This window comes from Phyllobates terribilis, unplaced genomic scaffold (genome assembly GCF_046119375.1).
Source record: "Phyllobates terribilis strain yellow unplaced genomic scaffold, ASM4611937v1 Scaffold_861__1_contigs__length_596813, whole genome shotgun sequence".
Lineage (NCBI taxonomy): Eukaryota > Metazoa > Chordata > Amphibia > Anura > Dendrobatidae > Phyllobates > Phyllobates terribilis.
Genome location: NW_027363621.1, coordinates 183,764 through 202,039, shown reverse-complemented (window position 1 = coordinate 202,039; position 18,276 = coordinate 183,764). Strand labels below are relative to the sequence as shown.

Below are 18,276 nucleotides of genomic sequence, written 5' to 3'. Positions count from 1 at the left end.
CGCGGCTCTGCTCCGTACACCTCGTACACACGCGGCTCCGCTCCGTACACCTCGTACACACGCGGCTCTGCTCCGTACACCTCGTACACACGCGGCTCCGCTCCGTACGCCTCGTACACACGCGGCTCCGCTCCGTACCCTCGGCTCCGTACACCTCGTACACACACGGCTCCGCTCCATACACCTCGTACACACGCGGCTCCGCTCCGTACGCCTCGTACACACGCGGCTCCGCTCCGTACGCCTCGTACACACGCGGCTCCGCTCCGTACGCCTCGTACACACGCGGCTCCGCTCCGTACGCCTCGCACACACGCGGCTCCGCTCCGTACGCCTCGTACACACGCGGCTCCGCTCCGTACACCTCGTACACACGCGGCTCTGCTCCGTACACCTCGTACACACGCGGCTCCGCTCCGTACACCTCGTACACACGCGGCTCTGCTCCGTACACCTCGTACACACGCGGCTCCGCTCCGTACACCTCCTACACGCGCGGCTCTGCTCCGTACACCTCGTACACGCGCGGCTCTGCTCCATACACCTCGTACACGCGCGGCTCTGCTCCATACACCTCGTACACGCGCGGCTCCGCTCCGTACACCTCGTACACACACGGCTCCGCTCCGTACACCTCGTACACACACGGCTCCGCTCCGTACACCTCGTACACACACGGCTCTGCTCCGTACACCTCGTACACGCTCGGCTCTGCTCTGTACACCTCGTACACACGCGGCTCTGCTCCGTACACCTCGTACACACGCGGCTCCGCTTCGTACACCTCGTACACGCGCGGCTCTGCTCCGTACACCTCGTACACACATGGCTCTGCTCCGTACACCTCGTACACACGCGGCTCCGCTCCGTACGCCTCGTACACACACGGCTCTGCTCCGTACACCTCGTACACACGCGGCTCCGCTCTGTACACCTCGTACACACGCGGCTCCGCTCCGTACACCTCGTACACACGCGGCTCCGCTCCGTACACCTGGTACACACGCGGCTCCGCTCCGTACACCTCGTACACACGCGGCTCCGCTCCGTACACCTCGTACACACGCGGCTCTGCTCCGTACACCTCGTACACGCGCGGCTCTGCTCCGTACACCTCGTACACACGCGGCTCCGCTCCGTACACCTCGTACACACGCGGCTCCGCTCCGTACACCTCGTACACACGCGGCTCTGCTCCGTACACCTCGTACACACACGGCTCTGCTCCGTACACCTCGTACACACGCGGCTCTGCTCCGTACACCTCGTACACACACGGCTCTGCTACATCCACACTGTAAACCCCTCCTGACCCCACACATAAACTTCAGCTCATCCAGCACCATGACAACCAGCACAGCAGAGTCCTGCATCCACTGAGGCCCCTGATCATGTGACCCCTGACTCCTCCCCTCCTGTGACCTCATCACAGCTCCTGTGCGCACAGAGCAGCCATATATGTGGTGGCGGCTCTGCAGGTGGAGGTATGTGGAGACCCCCCATTACTGGGCGCAGGGGGCATTAACCCCTTCAGCACGGAGACTCTTTTGGGGTCTTGTGTTGCCCCTTTATAAGAATCATAAGGTTTTTGTTCTGTTCCCTGTAATAGATACATACGACCCAACTATGGAGACAGGAAGGGAGGAAACGTATTGTTCTCATAGTACAGGACCCCTTTACTGGCCCCACAGTGTAATGCCCCCATTATGCCCCTTATGCTGTATGTATGATGCCCCCACACAGTGTAATGCCCTCATTATGCCCCTTATGCTGTATGTATGATGCCTCCACATAGAGTAATGTCCCCATTATGCCCCTTATGCAGGATGTATGATGCCCCCCACAGTGTAATGCCCCTTATGCCAGGATGTATTATGCCGCCATTATGCCCCTTATGCAGGATGTATGATGCCCCCCACACAGTGTAATGCCCCCATTATGCCCCTTATGCAGGATGTATGATGCCCCCACAGTGTAATGCCCCCATTATGCCCCTTATGCAGGATGTATGATGCCCCCCCACAGTGTAATGCCCCTTATGCAGGATGTATTATGCCGCCTTTATGCCCCTTATGCAGGATGTATGATGCCCCCCACACAGTGTAATGCCCCTTATACAGTATGTATGATGCCCCCCACAGTGTAATGCCCTCATTATGCCCCTTATGCAGGATGTATGATGCCCCCCACACAGTGTAATGCCCCTTATGCAGTATGTATGATGCCCCCCACAGTGTAATGCCCCCATTATGCCCCTTATGCAGTATGTATGATGCCCCCACACAGTGTAATGCCCCCATTATGCCCCTTATGCAGTATGTATGATGCCCCCACACAGTGTAATGCCCCCATTATGCCCCTTATGCAGTATGTATGATGCCCCACACAGTGTAATGCCCCCATTATGCCCCTTATGCAGGATGTATGATGCCCCCCACACAGTGTAATGCCCCCATTATGCCCCTTATGCAGTGTGTATGATGCTCCCCACAGTGTAATGCCCCCATTATGCCTCTTATGCAGGATGTATGATGCCCCCCACAGTGTAATGCCCCTTATGCAGGATGTATTATGCCCCCATTATGCCCCTTATGCAGGATGTATGATGCCCCTTATGCAGGATGTATTATGCCCCCATTATGCCCCTTATGCAGGATGTATGATGCCCCCCACACAGTGTAATGCCCCCATTATGCCCCTTATACAGTATGTATGATGCCCCCCACAGTGTAATGCCCTCATTATGCCCCTTATGCAGGATGTATGATGCCCCCCACACAGTGTAATGCCCCCATTATGCCCCTTATGCAGTATGTATGATGCCCCCACACAGTGTAATGCCCCCATTATGCCCCTTATGCAGGATGTATGATGCCCCCCACACAGTGTAATGCCCTCATTATGCCCCTTATGCAGTGTGTATGATGCCCCCCACAGTGTAATGCCCCCATTATGCCCCTAATGCAGGATGTATGATGCCCTCATTATGCCCCTTATGCAATATGTATGATGCCTCCATGCAGTGTAATGCCCCCATTATGCCCCTTATGCAGGATGTATGATGTCCACACAGTGTAATGCCCCCATTATGCCCCTTATGCAGGATGTATGATGCCCACACAGTGTAATGTCCCCATTATGCCCCTTATGCAGGATGTATGATGCCCCACACAGTGTAATGCTCCCATTATGCCTCTTATGCAGGATGTATGATGCCCCACACAGTGTAATGCCCCCATTATGCCCCTTATGCAGGATGTATGATGCCCCCCACAGTGTAATGCCCCCATTATGCCCCTTATGCAGTATGTATGATGCCCCCCACAGTGTAATGCCCCCATTATGCCTCTTATGCAGGATGTATGATGCCCCCCACAGTGTAATGCCCCTTATGCAGGATGTATTATGCCCCCATTATGCCCCTTATGCAGGATGTATGATGCCCCCCACACAGTGTAATGCCCCCATTATGCCCCTTATACAGTATGTATGATGCCCCCCACAGTGTAATGCCCTCATTATGCCCCTTATGCAGGATGTATGATGCCCCCCACACAGTGTAATGCCCCCATTATGCCCCTTATGCAGTATGTATGATGCCCCCCACAGTGTAATGCCCCCATTATGCCCCTTATGCAGTATGTATGATGCCCCCACACAGTGTAATGCCCCCATTATGCCCCTTATGCAGTATGTATGATGCCCCCACACAGTGTAATGCCCCCATTATGCCCCTTATGCAGGATGTATGATGCCCCCCACACAGTGTAATGCCCTCATTATGCCCCTTATGCAGTGTGTATGATGCCCCCCACAGTGTAATGCCCCCATTATGCCCCTAATGCAGGATGTATGATGCCCTCATTATGCCCCTTATGCAATATGTATGATGCCTCCATGCAGTGTAATGCCCCCATTATGCCCCTTATGCAGGATGTGTAATGCCCCCATTATGCCCCTTATGCTGGATGTATGATGCCCCCTCACAGTGTAATGCCCCCATTATGCCCCTTATGCAGGATGTATGGTGCCCCCACTCAGTGTAATGCCCCCATTATGCCCCTTATCCAGGATGTATGGTGCCCCCACTCAGTGTAATGCCCCCATTATGCCCCTTATGCAGGATGTATGATGCCCACACAGTGTAATGCCCCCATTATGCCCCTTATGCAGGATGTATGATGCCCACACAGTGTAATGCCCCCATTATGCCACTTATGCAGGATGTATGATGCCCCCACACAGTGTAATGCTCCCTTTATGCCTCTTATGCAGGATGTATGATGCCCCCACACAGTGTAATGCCCCCATTATGCTTCTTATGCAGGATGTATGATTCCCCCATACAGTGTAATGCCCCCATTATGCCCCCTATGCAGGATGTATGATTCCCCGACACAGTGTAATGCCCCCATTATACCCCTTATGCAGGATGTATGATGCCCCCCACACAGTGTAATGCCCCCATTATGCCCCTTATGCAGTATGTATGATGCCCCCCACACAGTGTAATGACCCCATTATGCCCCTTATGCAGTATGTATGATGCCCCCCACACAGTGTAATGACCCCATTATGCCCCTTATGCAGGATGTATGATGCCCCCTCGCAGTGTAATGCCCCCATTATACCCCTTATGCAGGATGTATGATGCCCCCAGACAGTGTAATGCTCCCATTATGCCCCTTATGCAGTATGTATGATGCCCCCACACAGTGTAATGCCCCCATTATGCCCCTTATGCAGGATGTATGATGCCCCCACACAGTGTAATGCCCCCATTATACCCCTTATGGAGGATGTATGATGCCCCTACACAGTGTAATGCCCCCATTATACCCCTTATGCTGTATGTATGATGCCCCCACACAGTGTAATGCCCCCATTATGCCCCTTATGCAGGATGTATGATGCCCCCCACAGTGTAATGCCCCTTATGCAGGATGTATTATGCCCCCATTATGCCCCTTATGCAGGATGTATGATGCCCCCCACACAGTGTAATGCCCCCATTATACCCCTTATACAGTATGTATGATGCCCCCACAGTGTAATGCCCCCATTATGCCTCTTATGCAGGATGTATGATGCCCCCCACAGTGTAATGCCCCTTATGCAGGATGTATTATGCCCCCATTATGCCCCTTATGCAGGATGTATGATGCCCCCCACAGTGTAATGCCCCCATTATGCCCCTTATGCAGTATGTATGATGCCCCCACAGTGTAATGCCCCCATTATGCCTCTTATGCAGGATGTATGATGCCCCCCACAGTGTAATGCCCCTTATGCAGGATGTATTATGCCCCCATTATGCCCCTTATGCAGGATGTATGATGCCCCCCACACAGTGTAATGCCCCCATTATGCCCCTTATACAGTATGTATGATGCCCCCCACAGTGTAATGCCCTCATTATGCCCCTTATGCAGGATGTATGATGCCCCCCACACAGTGTAATGCCCCCATTATGCCCCTTATGCAGTATGTATGATGCCCCCCACAGTGTAATGCCCCCATTATGCCCCTTATGCAGTATGTATGATGCCCCCACACAGTGTAATGCCCCCATTATGCCCCTTATGCAGTATGTATGATGCCCCCACACAGTGTAATGCCCCCATTATGCCCCTTATGCAGGATGTATGATGCCCCCCACACAGTGTAATGCCCTCATTATGCCCCTTATGCAGTGTGTATGATGCCCCCCACAGTGTAATGCCCCCATTATGCCCCTAATGCAGGATGTATGATGCCCTCATTATGCCCCTTATGCAATATGTATGATGCCTCCATGCAGTGTAATGCCCCCATTATGCCCCTTATGCAGGATGTGTAATGCCCCCATTATGCCCCTTATGCTGGATGTATGATGCCCCCACACAGTGTAATGCCCCCATTATGCCCCTTATGCAGGATGTATGGTGCCCCCACTCAGTGTAATGCCCCCATTATGCCCCTTATCCAGGATGTATGATGCCCCCACACAGTGTAATGCCCCCATTATGCCCCTTATGCAGGATGTATGATGCCCACACAGTGTAATGCCCCCATTATGCCCCTTATGCAGGATGTATGATGCCCACACAGTGTAATGCCCCCATTATGCCACTTATGCAGGATGTATGATGCCCCCACACAGTGTAATGCTCCCATTATGCCTCTTATGCAGGATGTATGATGCCCCCACACAGTGTAATGCCCCCATTATGCTTCTTATGCAGGATGTATGATTCCCCCATACAGTGTAATGCCCCCATTATGCCCCCTATGCAGGATGTATGATTCCCCGACACAGTGTAATGCCCCCATTATACCCCTTATGCAGGATGTATGATGCCCCCCACACAGTGTAATGCCCCCATTATGCCCCTTATGCAGTATGTATGATGCCCCCCACACAGTGTAATGACCCCATTATGCCCCTTATGCAGTATGTATGATGCCCCCCACACAGTGTAATGACCCCATTATGCCCCTTATGCAGTATGTATGATGCCCCCCACACAGTGTAATGACCCCATTATGCCCCTTATGCAGGATGTATGATGCCCCCTCGCAGTGTAATGCCCCCATTATACCCCTTATGCAGGATGTATGATGCCCCCAGACAGTGTAATGCTCCCATTATGCCCCTTATGCAGTATGTATGATGCCCCCACACAGTGTAATGCCCCCATTATGCCCCTTATGCAGGATGTATGATGCCCCCACACAGTGTAATGCCCCCATTATACCCCTTATGGAGGATGTATGATGCCCCTACACAGTGTAATGCCCCCATTATACCCCTTATGCTGTATGTATGATGCCCCCACACAGTGTAATGCCCCCATTATGCCCCTTATGCAGGATGTATGATGCCCCCCACAGTGTAATGCCCCTTATGCAGGATGTATTATGCCCCCATTATGCCCCTTATGCAGGATGTATGATGCCCCCCACACAGTGTAATGCCCCCATTATACCCCTTATACAGTATGTATGATGCCCGCACACAGTGTAATGCCCCCATTATGCCCCTTATACAGTATGTATGATGCCCTCATACAGTGTAATGCCCCCATTATGCCCCTTATGCAGTATGTATGATGCCCCCACACAGTGTAATGCCCCCATTATGCCCCTTATGCAGTATGTATGATGCCCCCACACAGTGTAATGCCCCCATTATGCCCCTTATGCAGTATGTATGATGCCCCCCACAGTGTAATGCCCCCATTATGCCCCTTATGCAGGATGTATGACGCCCCCACGCAGTGTAATGCCCCCATTATGCCCCTTGTGCAGGATGTATGATGCCTCCCACACAGTGTAATGCCCCCATTGTGCCCCTTATGCAGGATGTATGATGCCCCCACACAGTGTAATGCCCCCATTATGCCCCTTATGCAGGATGTATGATGCCCCCACACAGTGTAATGCCCCCATTGTGCCTCTTATGCAGGATGTATGATGCCCCCATTATGCCCCTTATGCAGTATGTATGATGCCCCCACACAATGTAATGTCCCCATTATGCCCCTTATGAAGTATGTATGATGCCCCCATACAGTGTAATGCCCCCATTATGCCCCTTATGCAGGATGTATGATGCCCCCACACAGTGTAATGCCCCCATTGTGCCCCTTATGCAGGATGTGTAATGCCCCCATTATGCCCCTTATGCAGGATGTATGATGCCCCTACACAGTGTAATGCCCTCATTGTACTCCTTATGCAGGATGTATGATGCCCCCATTATACCCCCTTATGCAGTATGTATGATGCCCCCACACAATGTAATGTCCCCATTATTCCCCTTATGCAGTATGTATGATTCCCCCCACAGTATAATGTTCCCCCAGTACCACCTGAGATTTTACAGTTGGAATAATCCGTCTGGAAAATGGTTTTCCCTTTGGCTGCTCCCCTACATATAGACCCTCGAGCTTGTATACAGGCATGTAGGGGAGCAGGCCTTACTAGATATCGAGGCTTTGTACAGTAATATACCACATGAGGATGATATTAGAGGAGTAAGACATTTCTTGAAATCGAGATCAATAGATTGTAGCAGACATAATGACTTCATGGAGGATCTTCTAAAATTCACTCTTACTCATAACTTCTTTCTTTTTGACAGGAAGTACTTCCACCAGCTCAGGGGTACTGCGATGGGGAGCCGCTGTGCTCCCTCATATGCTAACCTATCCCTGGACTGGTGGGAGGAAGCCACAATATTCAGGGATGATCATAAGTGATGGCATCCATATATTGGGGTATGGTACAAATATATTGACTACATTTTTATCACCTGGTCAGGGACGAGTGAACAATCTTTTTAATTTGTCGGGGAACTCAACATCAATAGAGTGGGCCTTAGATTTACATCTGAATTTATTATAATAATTTTTATTTTTATAGCGACAACATATTCCACAGCACTTTACAATTTTTTGGGGGGACTTATACAGACAATACAGACTTTCCAGAATAAGCATAACTCAGATATTAAAAGGAGTGAGGGCCCTGCTCACAAGCTTACAGTCTGTAAGGAAATAGGGGAGACACAAAAGGTAAAATGTACATATATTGTATAATACTGCCTTAATATACTAAATAGGGTAACTATATAACACTACATGAACTGGTCGCCAGCCAGTATGTGTACAGTACAGACAGAGGCTATTCGGTGCCTGGATGGTATGAGCACGATTTTGAAGAAAATTTTAATATGGGCCAAACTGGGACAGTTAGATAAGTATGTTGAGGTGATAGGCCAGTCTAAAGTAATGGGTTTTTAGGGCACGCTTAAAACTGTGAGTATTGGGAATTAATCGAATTGTCCTGGGTAGTGCATTCCATAGAATTGGTGCAGCATGCGAGAAATTTTGGAGACGGGAATGGGAGATTCGGATTACGGAGGATTTTAGTTTTAAGTCATTAGCAGAACAAAGGGCACGGGTAGAGTGGTAGACTGAGACGAGGGAGGAGATGTAGAGTGGTGCTGAATCGTGGATAGCTTTGTGGGTAAGAGCGATAAGTTTATATTGAACTCTGTATTGGATGGGCAATCAGTGCAATGACTGGCACAGGGAAGAGGCATCGTTGTGTCGGTTGGCGAGGAATATGACCCTGACTGCTGTGTTCAGGACGGATTGGAGAGGGGAAAGTTCAGAAAGAGAGAAATCGATAAGTAAAGAGTTGCAATAGTCCAGATGAGAATGAATAAGAGCTACAGTAAGAGTTTTTACCGAGTCAAAGGTAAGAAAATTTCTGATTCTAGAGATGTTTTTGAGGTGTAGATGACACGAGCGAGCGAGTGATTTGATGTGAGGAGTGAAGGAAAGATCTGAATCAAGTATGACCCCAAGACAGCGGGCATGTTGCTGGCGAGTAATGATGTAGCCACAAACGGAAATGGCAATATCGGGCATAGATAGGTTAATGGAGGGAGGAAATAGGAGTAGTTTAGTTTTTGACAGATTCAGTTTTAGATAGAGGGAGGACATAATGTTAGAGACAGCGGAAAGACAATCACTGGTATTTTGTAATAATGCAGGGGTGATGTCCGGAGAAGAGGTGTATAATTAGGTGTCATCAGCATAGAGATGGTACTAAAAGCCGAATCTGCTGATTGTTTGTCCAATAGGAGCGATATATAAGTAGAAAAGAAGGGCCTCTAGGACTAATCCTTGAGGAACCCCGACAATAAGGGGGAGGGGAGAAGAGGAGCCAGAAAAAGACACAGTGAAGGAGCGGTCAGAGAGGTAGATCCACAGAGAGATCCAGAAGAATCAGCAGGAAGTAGTGACCATTAGATTTGGCTGTTAGTAGATCATTAGAAACTTTAGTGAGTGCAGTTTCAGTAGAATGTAAAGAGCAGAAACCAGATTGTAAAGGGTCAAGAAGGGAGTTATCTGAGAGATAGTGTATTAGACAGGAGTGGAACAGGCTTTCCAGGAGTTTAGAGATAAAGGGAAGATTGGAAACAAGTCTGTAGTTAGCAGCACAGTTCTGGTCCAGGGATTTTTTTTTAAGTAATGGATGTATGCTGGAGTGTTTAAAAAAGGTGGGAAAAATACAAGATGAGAGGTAGAGGTTGAATATTTTAGTTAGGTGAGTGGTGACAGCTGGAGAAAGGGACTGAAGGAGATGTGAAGGAATAGGGTCACTGGTGCAGGTGGTAGAGCGAGAGGAGGCAAGGAGCCTTGTCACTTCTTCCGTGACTGGTTCAAAGTCAGAAAATGAGCAATATACAATGTGGGAGGGAGGAGCATGCATAACATTTGGGGATTGAGAGAAAATTTCCTGTCGGATATGGTCAATTTTTTCTTTGAAATAATTGGCCAGATCGTCAGTGCTGAGGTTGGTGGTTGGGGACTGTGCTGTTTGATTAAGAAGAGAATGAAAAGTGTCAAACAGGTGTTTAGGATTATTGGACCATGAGATGATGAGGTTGTTAAAGTAGGTTTGTTTGGAGAGGTGAAGGGCGGAGTTATAGGTTTTAAGCATAAATTTATAATGGAGGAAATCTTCGGCCAGATTAGATTTTGTCCACAGCCGTTTGGCACACCTGGAGCCCCGCTGGAGAAAACGTGTTTGCAGCGTGTTCCAGGATTGTCGCCGTCTGTGCCGAGTTGTTCTCTGTGTAGGAGCTGCGCCTTCATCCAGGGCTCATTGCAATGTTTCGTTATAATGCTTCAGTGCAACGTCAGGGCATGAGAGGGAGGAGATTGGGGCCAATGATGATTGCACCGTTTTCATAAATTTCTGGGTGTTAATGGCATGTATATTTCTATAAGTGTGGAAAGTGGAGGTGTCTTGAGCAGGGTGACAGTTCTTGACAGAGAATGAAAGAAGGTTGTGATCAGAGAGCGGAAGAGGAGAGTTAGTTAAGTCATGTATTGACCAGAGCCGGGCGAAGATCAGGTCAAAGAGTATTTCCATCTTCATGTGTAGGAGAATTAGTAAGCTGTGAAAGGCCGAAGGAGGAAGTTAGCGATAAAAGATGAGCGGCAGATGGGGAGAGGGAATCGCCTATTGGGATGTTAAAGTCTCCCATGATGAGGGTGGGGATGTCATAGGATAGAAAGTTTGGAAGCCAAGTGGCAAAGTGATCCACAAACTGACAGGAGGGGCCCGGAGGGCGATACACAACCGCCACTCGCAGGGAGAAGGGCCGGTAGAGTCTGACTGTGTGGGCCTCAAAAGAAGGGATGAAAAGTGAGGGTACTGGGGATATAACCTGAAAAGTACATTTTGTTTAAAGGAGCAGACCAACACCAATTATTACTAGTTGCCTTTCCTGTATGTACTGATCAAGAAGGATTGTAACGGGACCCTAGGGACACTCATCTACCAGAAACCTTCAAGCACTAATAAACTATTGAAGTGGGATAACCACCACCCCTATCCCCATAAAAAGAGGAAAACCCAAGGGACAATTTTTATGGTTGAGAAGGTACTGCTCGAATGTCACAGATTTTAATATACCGGCAATAGACCTGAACACCAGATTAAGGGATAAAGGGTACTCGTGGTACATTTTGGATTCCGCATCATCGTTTGCAGAAAAATGGTCCATTAGCTCATCTTTTTCTCATTCAGATCTCTAAAATACCGGATCCTCTCAGTGACGATCGTCTATATAAGAAAATTTTCCTCATTTATCCAGGAAAATGATGGACAAGATGGTGGAGAGGATATTACACCTCACCCTAGAGATCCTCTTCCGGCTTACTGGAGAGGTGAGAGATTCTGATGATGTCCCATTACATCATTCTTATCTATGGGAATAACAGATGAACAGAACTGGAGAGGTGAGGACTCTGGAAATGTCTGTAGTGAGATTTATTAATGTGTCTCTCCATAACCAGAGATTAATCACGGGGCCTCCACCTCACCCCCTGATACATGAGGACATCAATGACCAGAAGATCCTAGAACTCATCTACAAGATGATTGAGCTGCTGACTGGAGAGGTGACACTGCTAGGAATGCTGGGACATTATACAGTAACGCTATGAAGGGATTGGGGGATGACGGTATCATTGTATGTGTCAGGTTCCTATAAGGTGTCAGGATGTCGCCGTCTATTTCTCCATGGAGGAGTGGGAGTATTTAGAAGGACACAAAGATCTGTACAGGGACATCATGATGGAGGTTCCCCAGCCCCTCACATCACCAGGTAATAGGACTAAATACACACTGCCTATAATTATCTGTATGTAAAGAATGAATACAGTCCCTGTATGTGTTTCCTCCAGATCTATCCAGTAAGAGGAGAACACCAGAGAGATGTCCCCGTCCTCTTCTTCCACAGGACTGTAAACAAGAAGATCCCAATGTTCCTCAGGTAGATGGAGAGAAGGTGTCATTAGATCTCCCCTATGATGTGTAGACGGCTGTAAAGGTCATGTCTTCAGTTCTGTTTTATCCACCATTATTATGTTTTTCATTTGTGTCATGAGAACGGTGGAGATAACAGGATTAGAGCCGATCAAACTTGTGACTTTTCCATCTGTCTTTGACTTTTATAATATTTGTTTCAGGGTGAAGATCTGACCCATATTAATACTACAGAGACATATGTGAGGGGTGATGAGTGGTGTAAAGAGGAGATTCCTACATATGACTACCCAGGTGAGTAGTAACCACTGAATACACAGAAGTCACAGATTCTTTTCAGACACCAGCTGTGGCTTCTTTATCAGTGGTGTAGTTGTATCACAATCGTGTGATCACCATTTTGCCGCTAGACCACAACATTCTCCTCCGTCCGAAAATATTCAAATTACTTTGGGAAATTGTGAAAGCCCTTTTCTATAGAATTTACAACCTGGAGGATCCACCTACCCCCTGGGATTAGGAGACGGTGACCGTTACCTGTCCAGTTCTGTAAACTATAAAGCCAAATGTCAGCGTACGTAGATTGTGCTGACAAATTAAAAAATCACTTGAAGAAAAATATTATGATGGGCCTTTAAGTGAAAGCAGAGGGTAATGATGGTGTTGGCTTCCTAGATCCCTGATATCTTATTGGATGAATCTACCTTCTCTCCCTTCTGTGCGGCTGAATGTGCTCATATGGTCCCTACAAGACCAGGTCCAGTCTTTCTGGCCAAACTTCACTTTTTTGATCGATAACATTAAATGACCACTGAGGGACACATGTGAATTTCTGTACAATAACAACAGAGTTTCCCTTTATCCTGACTTTTCAATTTCTTTTAAAACCAACTAACTTCAAACAGGATTGTGATAAACTATACAGAAAACATTACACCTGTGCCATGATATATCTCTAAGCTGTGCGTGGCTGATGGCTGTAATATACATTTATTCCTGCCTGCTGGAGATGTGTTGGCTCGAGCCCTGGTTTCATGGATTCACTCCACATCATAAATAGTATTGAGCGAATTTGTTCGGCATTTCAAATTCAGGTTCGTGTTCGGGGTTCCGGCTTGTTCGGCCCAAATGGTCAACCATAAATGAGTGTGACTCCAGTTTAGTGTTGGATTTCTCCCTTCATACATACGTTGTTGTTGGGGATGTTACATGTTTATATATTCTTTCTTTTTTTACAAGTTCATTCTGTATGTATTTTCATTGTGGTTGGATCGGCCTGCCTCGCTTATGTGAGTCTGTAACTCCCTGGTAGTCTTTCAAAAAGATCTCCATTGCGTCTTCCAAATGCCCGAGATCTATATTTAAGACACCTCATCTCTGCACTATTATAAAAAGTTCACTTTAAATGTCTAGTATTTCTTCTTGAAACTCATCTGACAGAAAATATTGTCCCTTACGATAGTTTAGATTGCCAAGAGCCACCGAGCCCCATACTCTAATTACCCCAGAGAGGTTTCACCACTAGTTACTATTTTTGATGCAGACAGTTCAGTTTTATCATTTCAGTAGATGTGTTATTGTCTATACTCACAGTTTTTGACTTCAGTAATCCTCTGATTTAACCTCTTCCTGCAGCCAGTATTATGTTTCTAATCAGGCCCCATTTTTTCAAATCTGACGTGTGTCACTTTATGTGGTGATAATTTTGGAATTCTTCACAAAGGATAATAGGAAACAAATGGACCTTACAAATTATTTTTGAATTTTTGAATCTGACAATCCCCTATATACGGTTGTACACTACTGTTTGGGCACATGGCAGGTTAAGAAGGTAAGGAGTGACATTTAGCTATTAGGAATGCTCAAAAGATGGCTACCATGAACAGGCTTATCACTATCTACCCTGTTTACAGATTTCACAAATTACTTTGCTCATCACCCTTTAACCCCTCTACATGGATCTGAACCTACACAGAGACCCCTAGGCTTGAGCCACAGTGTTACCTGCTATTCGGTGGACTGAGATGGAAAGAAGAATAGTCAGGTAGCCGAGTCAGAACCAAGAGGATAGAGAAAATACAAAATCAGAAGACACGAGTAGTCAGTAAACGGGCCGAGGTCACAACAGAAACAAATACACAAGCCGGGAGCTGAGCACAGAGGACTGACCCAGAGGAGAACAAGGCTGTATCTGGCAGCTTCCGGCAATATGCTTCCAGCTTTAGTAGGGTGTGGTGCTTTCCAAATTGCTGAAGCAGGGAGCAGATTAATCCAGCTAGACAGAACACACACACTCATACTGTCGGACTCGATGGTACTACAGGTACCAGCAAACCTAATCTTAGTAGCTGGACAGAGCCTGCGCCTTTTACTCCATATTTGGGAGGCAGAATGAACAAACAGTTGAACACCACGCTCCTGGTCCATCCTATGAGGTTTTCTATTAGACAGTCATTGTCCTGGTGAATAAGTGAATTTTTTAATATAACTTGCCTTTTTTACAGACAATTTAAGTAGAAATGTTCAAAAATATAAAATTCAAGGATTTTTTTATTAAAAAATAATAAATGGTTTTATTATTGGCAGATGTCTGTACCAGGAGATTAGAGGGACAGCTGACATCTTCAATTTTCAAATCAGATAATTTTCAGATCCCACAGGATACAATTGAAGTGAATGCCATTACTCCAGATTTACCATCATCCCTTCACTGCAATGATCTGTCATCTGATCCTTTGAAACAGGTCCTGTCTTCTGATTCATTACCGACTACTATGGAAAATCAAAGTCACAAAATAAGCATTAAAAAACAAACTGCTCCTAATGCAAAGAAGACATTTTCACATTCAGAATATAGAAATAGTTTTCCTCTCAAAAAGTCTTTTCTTAAACATCAAAAAATTCACACAGCGAAGAATAGATTTTCTTGCTCCAAGTGTGGGAGATGTTTTAATCAGAAAACAAGTCTCGTTAGGCACCAGATAACTCACACAGGAGAGAATCCATTTTCCTGTTCAGAATGTGGGAAATGCTTTACAGAGAAATCAACTCTTATCAATCATCAGAGAACTCACACAGGGGAGAAGCCTTTTCCATGTTCAGAATGTGGAAAATGTTTTACAGAGAAAACAACTCTTATCAAACATCAGAGAACTCACACAGGAGAGAAGCCATTTTCATGTTCAGATTGTGGGAAATGTTTTGTACAGAAATCAAATCTTAATATACATCAGAGAACTCACACAGGGGAGAAGCCATTTTCATGTTCAGAATGTGGGAAATGTTTTGCAAAGAAATCAACTCTTATCAACCATCAGAGAACACACACAGGAGAGAAGCCATTTTCATGTTCAGAATGTGGGAAATATTTTACAGAGAAATCAACTCTTATCAAACATCAGAGAACTCACACAGGAGAGAAGCCATTTTCATGTTCAGATTGTGGGAAATGTTTTGTACAGAAATCAAATCTTAATAAACATCAGAGAACTCACACAGGGGAGAAGCCTTTTTTATGTTCAAAATGTGGGAAATGTTTTAAACAGAAAGCGCATCTTGATAACCACCAGAGAACCCACACAGGGGAGAATGCCGCAACTACACCCAACTAGTCTCTGTACAGACAAGAAAGGCCCTAGCTGTACAACTAAAAACGCCACCACAGACCTAACTCCCTAATAAGTCGTTGAGGAGTTTCTCATACCTCCTGAGGAACCAGAGGGGAGGCCGCAACACAGTATCAACAAGGGGAAAGGAAAGTATGAAGTAAAACACGAAAACCCTGAATGAGAAACAAAAACACATTCATATAGGGCAAAGAAGGCAAGCTAAGGAGAACCAAAAATAAAAGGAACAAGTATAATCTCCCAGAAACCTAACATTTTTAGAATGAAAAGGTACTGGGAGGAAAAGCAAACTGACCGGTAGGATAGTTTCACCTTTGTGGTGAAACTTACAAAATTCATCCTCACCAACTGTATATGTCAAACCCGTCCATTTATAATGACCATGGACAAGATAAAGATTCCCAACTCACATCAGGACCACAAGATCCCAGGTACTTTCAGCTGCATCACATCTAATGTAATGTACTTAATTATATGTAGCAAATGTCCAACTGGGGGTCTGTATGTAGGGGAGGCAAGGCAAAAACTTAGATGAATTCTCATCGCCACACAAAAAGAAAAAAAGAATAGAACTACTTGTGGCCACACATTTTTCCGGCCACAACTGCTTATCCTTTTCCGAAACTGATAGTTCTGCTTCACGTCACTTGTCTTATCTATTGCATTATTCCTGTGCCCTGTTATGTATAAATATGTGACTCTTCAGATTTTGTGTTATACTTTGTCTGATGAAGAGACCTGAGTAGTCTCGAAAGCTTACTGACTAATGGCTAACTGAAGAGATTACCACTGAGGACTCTCAAATTTTAATATTTTTCTCCATACAGCAATTTTAAGATCTCTCCACAGGTGTTCAATGGGATTTAGATCCAGACTCATTGCTGGTCAGAACTCTCCAGCACTTTGTTTCCATCCATTTTCTGGGTGCTTCTTGAAGTATGTTTGGGCTCATTTTCATGCTGGAAGACCCATGACCTAGGACGCAAACTCAGCTTTCTGACACTAGGCACTATATTGTGACCCAAAATCCTTTGCTGATCTTCAGATTTCCTGATGCCTTGCACACAGTCAGAGGCAGCAAAGCAACCCCAAAATACCTTTGAACCTCCACCATATTTGACTGTATGGGTTGTAAATTTATTGATTATCTGTGCACCTTGGACAAAGGAACATGTGGATCTCTAAAGATGGACTTATAACCTTGAAATTGTTGATATTTTTCAACAATTTTGGTTCTCAAGTCCTCAGACAGTTCTCTAATCCTTTTTCTGTTTTCTACATGCTTAGTGTGCCTCACATATGTACACAATGCAAAGATTGAATCCATTTCTCCCATTTTTATCTGGTTTTAGTTGTGATTTTCATATTGCCCACACCTATTACTTGCCACAATTGCGTTTGAACAAGCTTCACATGCTTGAAACAGAGTTGTTTACCCACAAGATGTCAACAATTTTGTCCGGCCTATTTTGTGTGAAATTATGTTCAATTTCCCTTTTTTTCTCTGTTTTCTTGTGTTGTTCCAATACATGCAAAGGAAATAAACGTGTATAACAAAACGTGTAATTTCAATAATTTTCTGGGAGAATTACTTCATTTTCTGGAACAATTTCAAGGGATCCAACACTTTTGACCATGACTTGTTTTTGTTGTCTTTTTAATTTGTTGCAGCATATTATCCTCTTCGTGTTCAGCTATATTAGGAGGCTTGTAGCAAAGTCCAATTAGCAGCTTTGCATTATTGCCATTTTCATGTACATTTACCCATACTGATTTTATATCAGGGTTGTAAAGCTCAAAACATGCAGAGGGCCAAAATGAAAAACTTTGACAAAGTCGTGGGCCAACCAGTATACAGTATAATGGGCCCCACATAGTCCTCCATACAGTATAATGGGCCCCACATAGTCCTCCATACAGAATAATGGGCCCCACATAGTCCTCCATACATAAGAAACAAGAGGGAAAAACTTTGAGTCAGCGTCCCATATAATAGTGAAAAAATTACAAAATTGTATTAATTATAATTTATACAGGAAAAAAATATGAATTGCAGAAACAGAGACAGTTAATAGTAAAACAATAGAGGATCACTAATGAGGAGCATGAGACAAATTAACATGATTATTTTCTGATGTAAATACATAATTGGGCTGCCAAAAAAATAAGAATATATTGTTAAAATGCAATGAAGCATTCAATAAAAGTGCAGGTGCTTATGAGGTAGGTCAGAAGCAGTTGCTATATAAGAGGTTAGTCATACCGCTGTCTATATATAGGTACTAATATAGATAGCTCATACCGAAGATAGCAGATC

General features: G+C 45.8%; 1 protein-coding gene across 1 annotated transcript; it reads left to right on the top strand.

Annotated features, from left to right (window-relative positions):
- Positions 1-1,417: 1,417 nt before the first annotated feature.
- Positions 1,418-17,418, top strand: LOC141240587 (uncharacterized). Its single transcript, XM_073668672.1, has 7 exons — positions 1,418-1,484; positions 11,593-11,732; positions 11,862-11,966; positions 12,049-12,172; positions 12,252-12,340; positions 12,537-12,627; positions 14,920-17,418. Exons 2-7 carry the CDS (start codon positions 11,664-11,666, stop codon positions 15,942-15,944), a joined length of 1,503 nt encoding a protein of 500 aa, XP_073524773.1. The 5' UTR covers positions 1,418-1,484; positions 11,593-11,663; the 3' UTR covers positions 15,945-17,418.
- The last annotated feature ends 858 nt before the right edge of the window (positions 17,419-18,276 follow it).

Coding starts and splice junctions, on each gene's coding strand:
- LOC141240587 (XM_073668672.1), top strand. CDS start 11,664: ATGATGGACAAGATGGTGGAGAGGATATTACACCTCACCCTAGAGATC. Junction 11,733..11,861: donor TCTTCCGGCTTACTGGAGAG/GTGAGAGATTCT, acceptor CTCCATAACCAG/AGATTAATCACGGGGCCTCC. Junction 12,628..14,919: donor TCCTACATATGACTACCCAG/GTGAGTAGTAAC, acceptor TATTATTGGCAG/ATGTCTGTACCAGGAGATTA.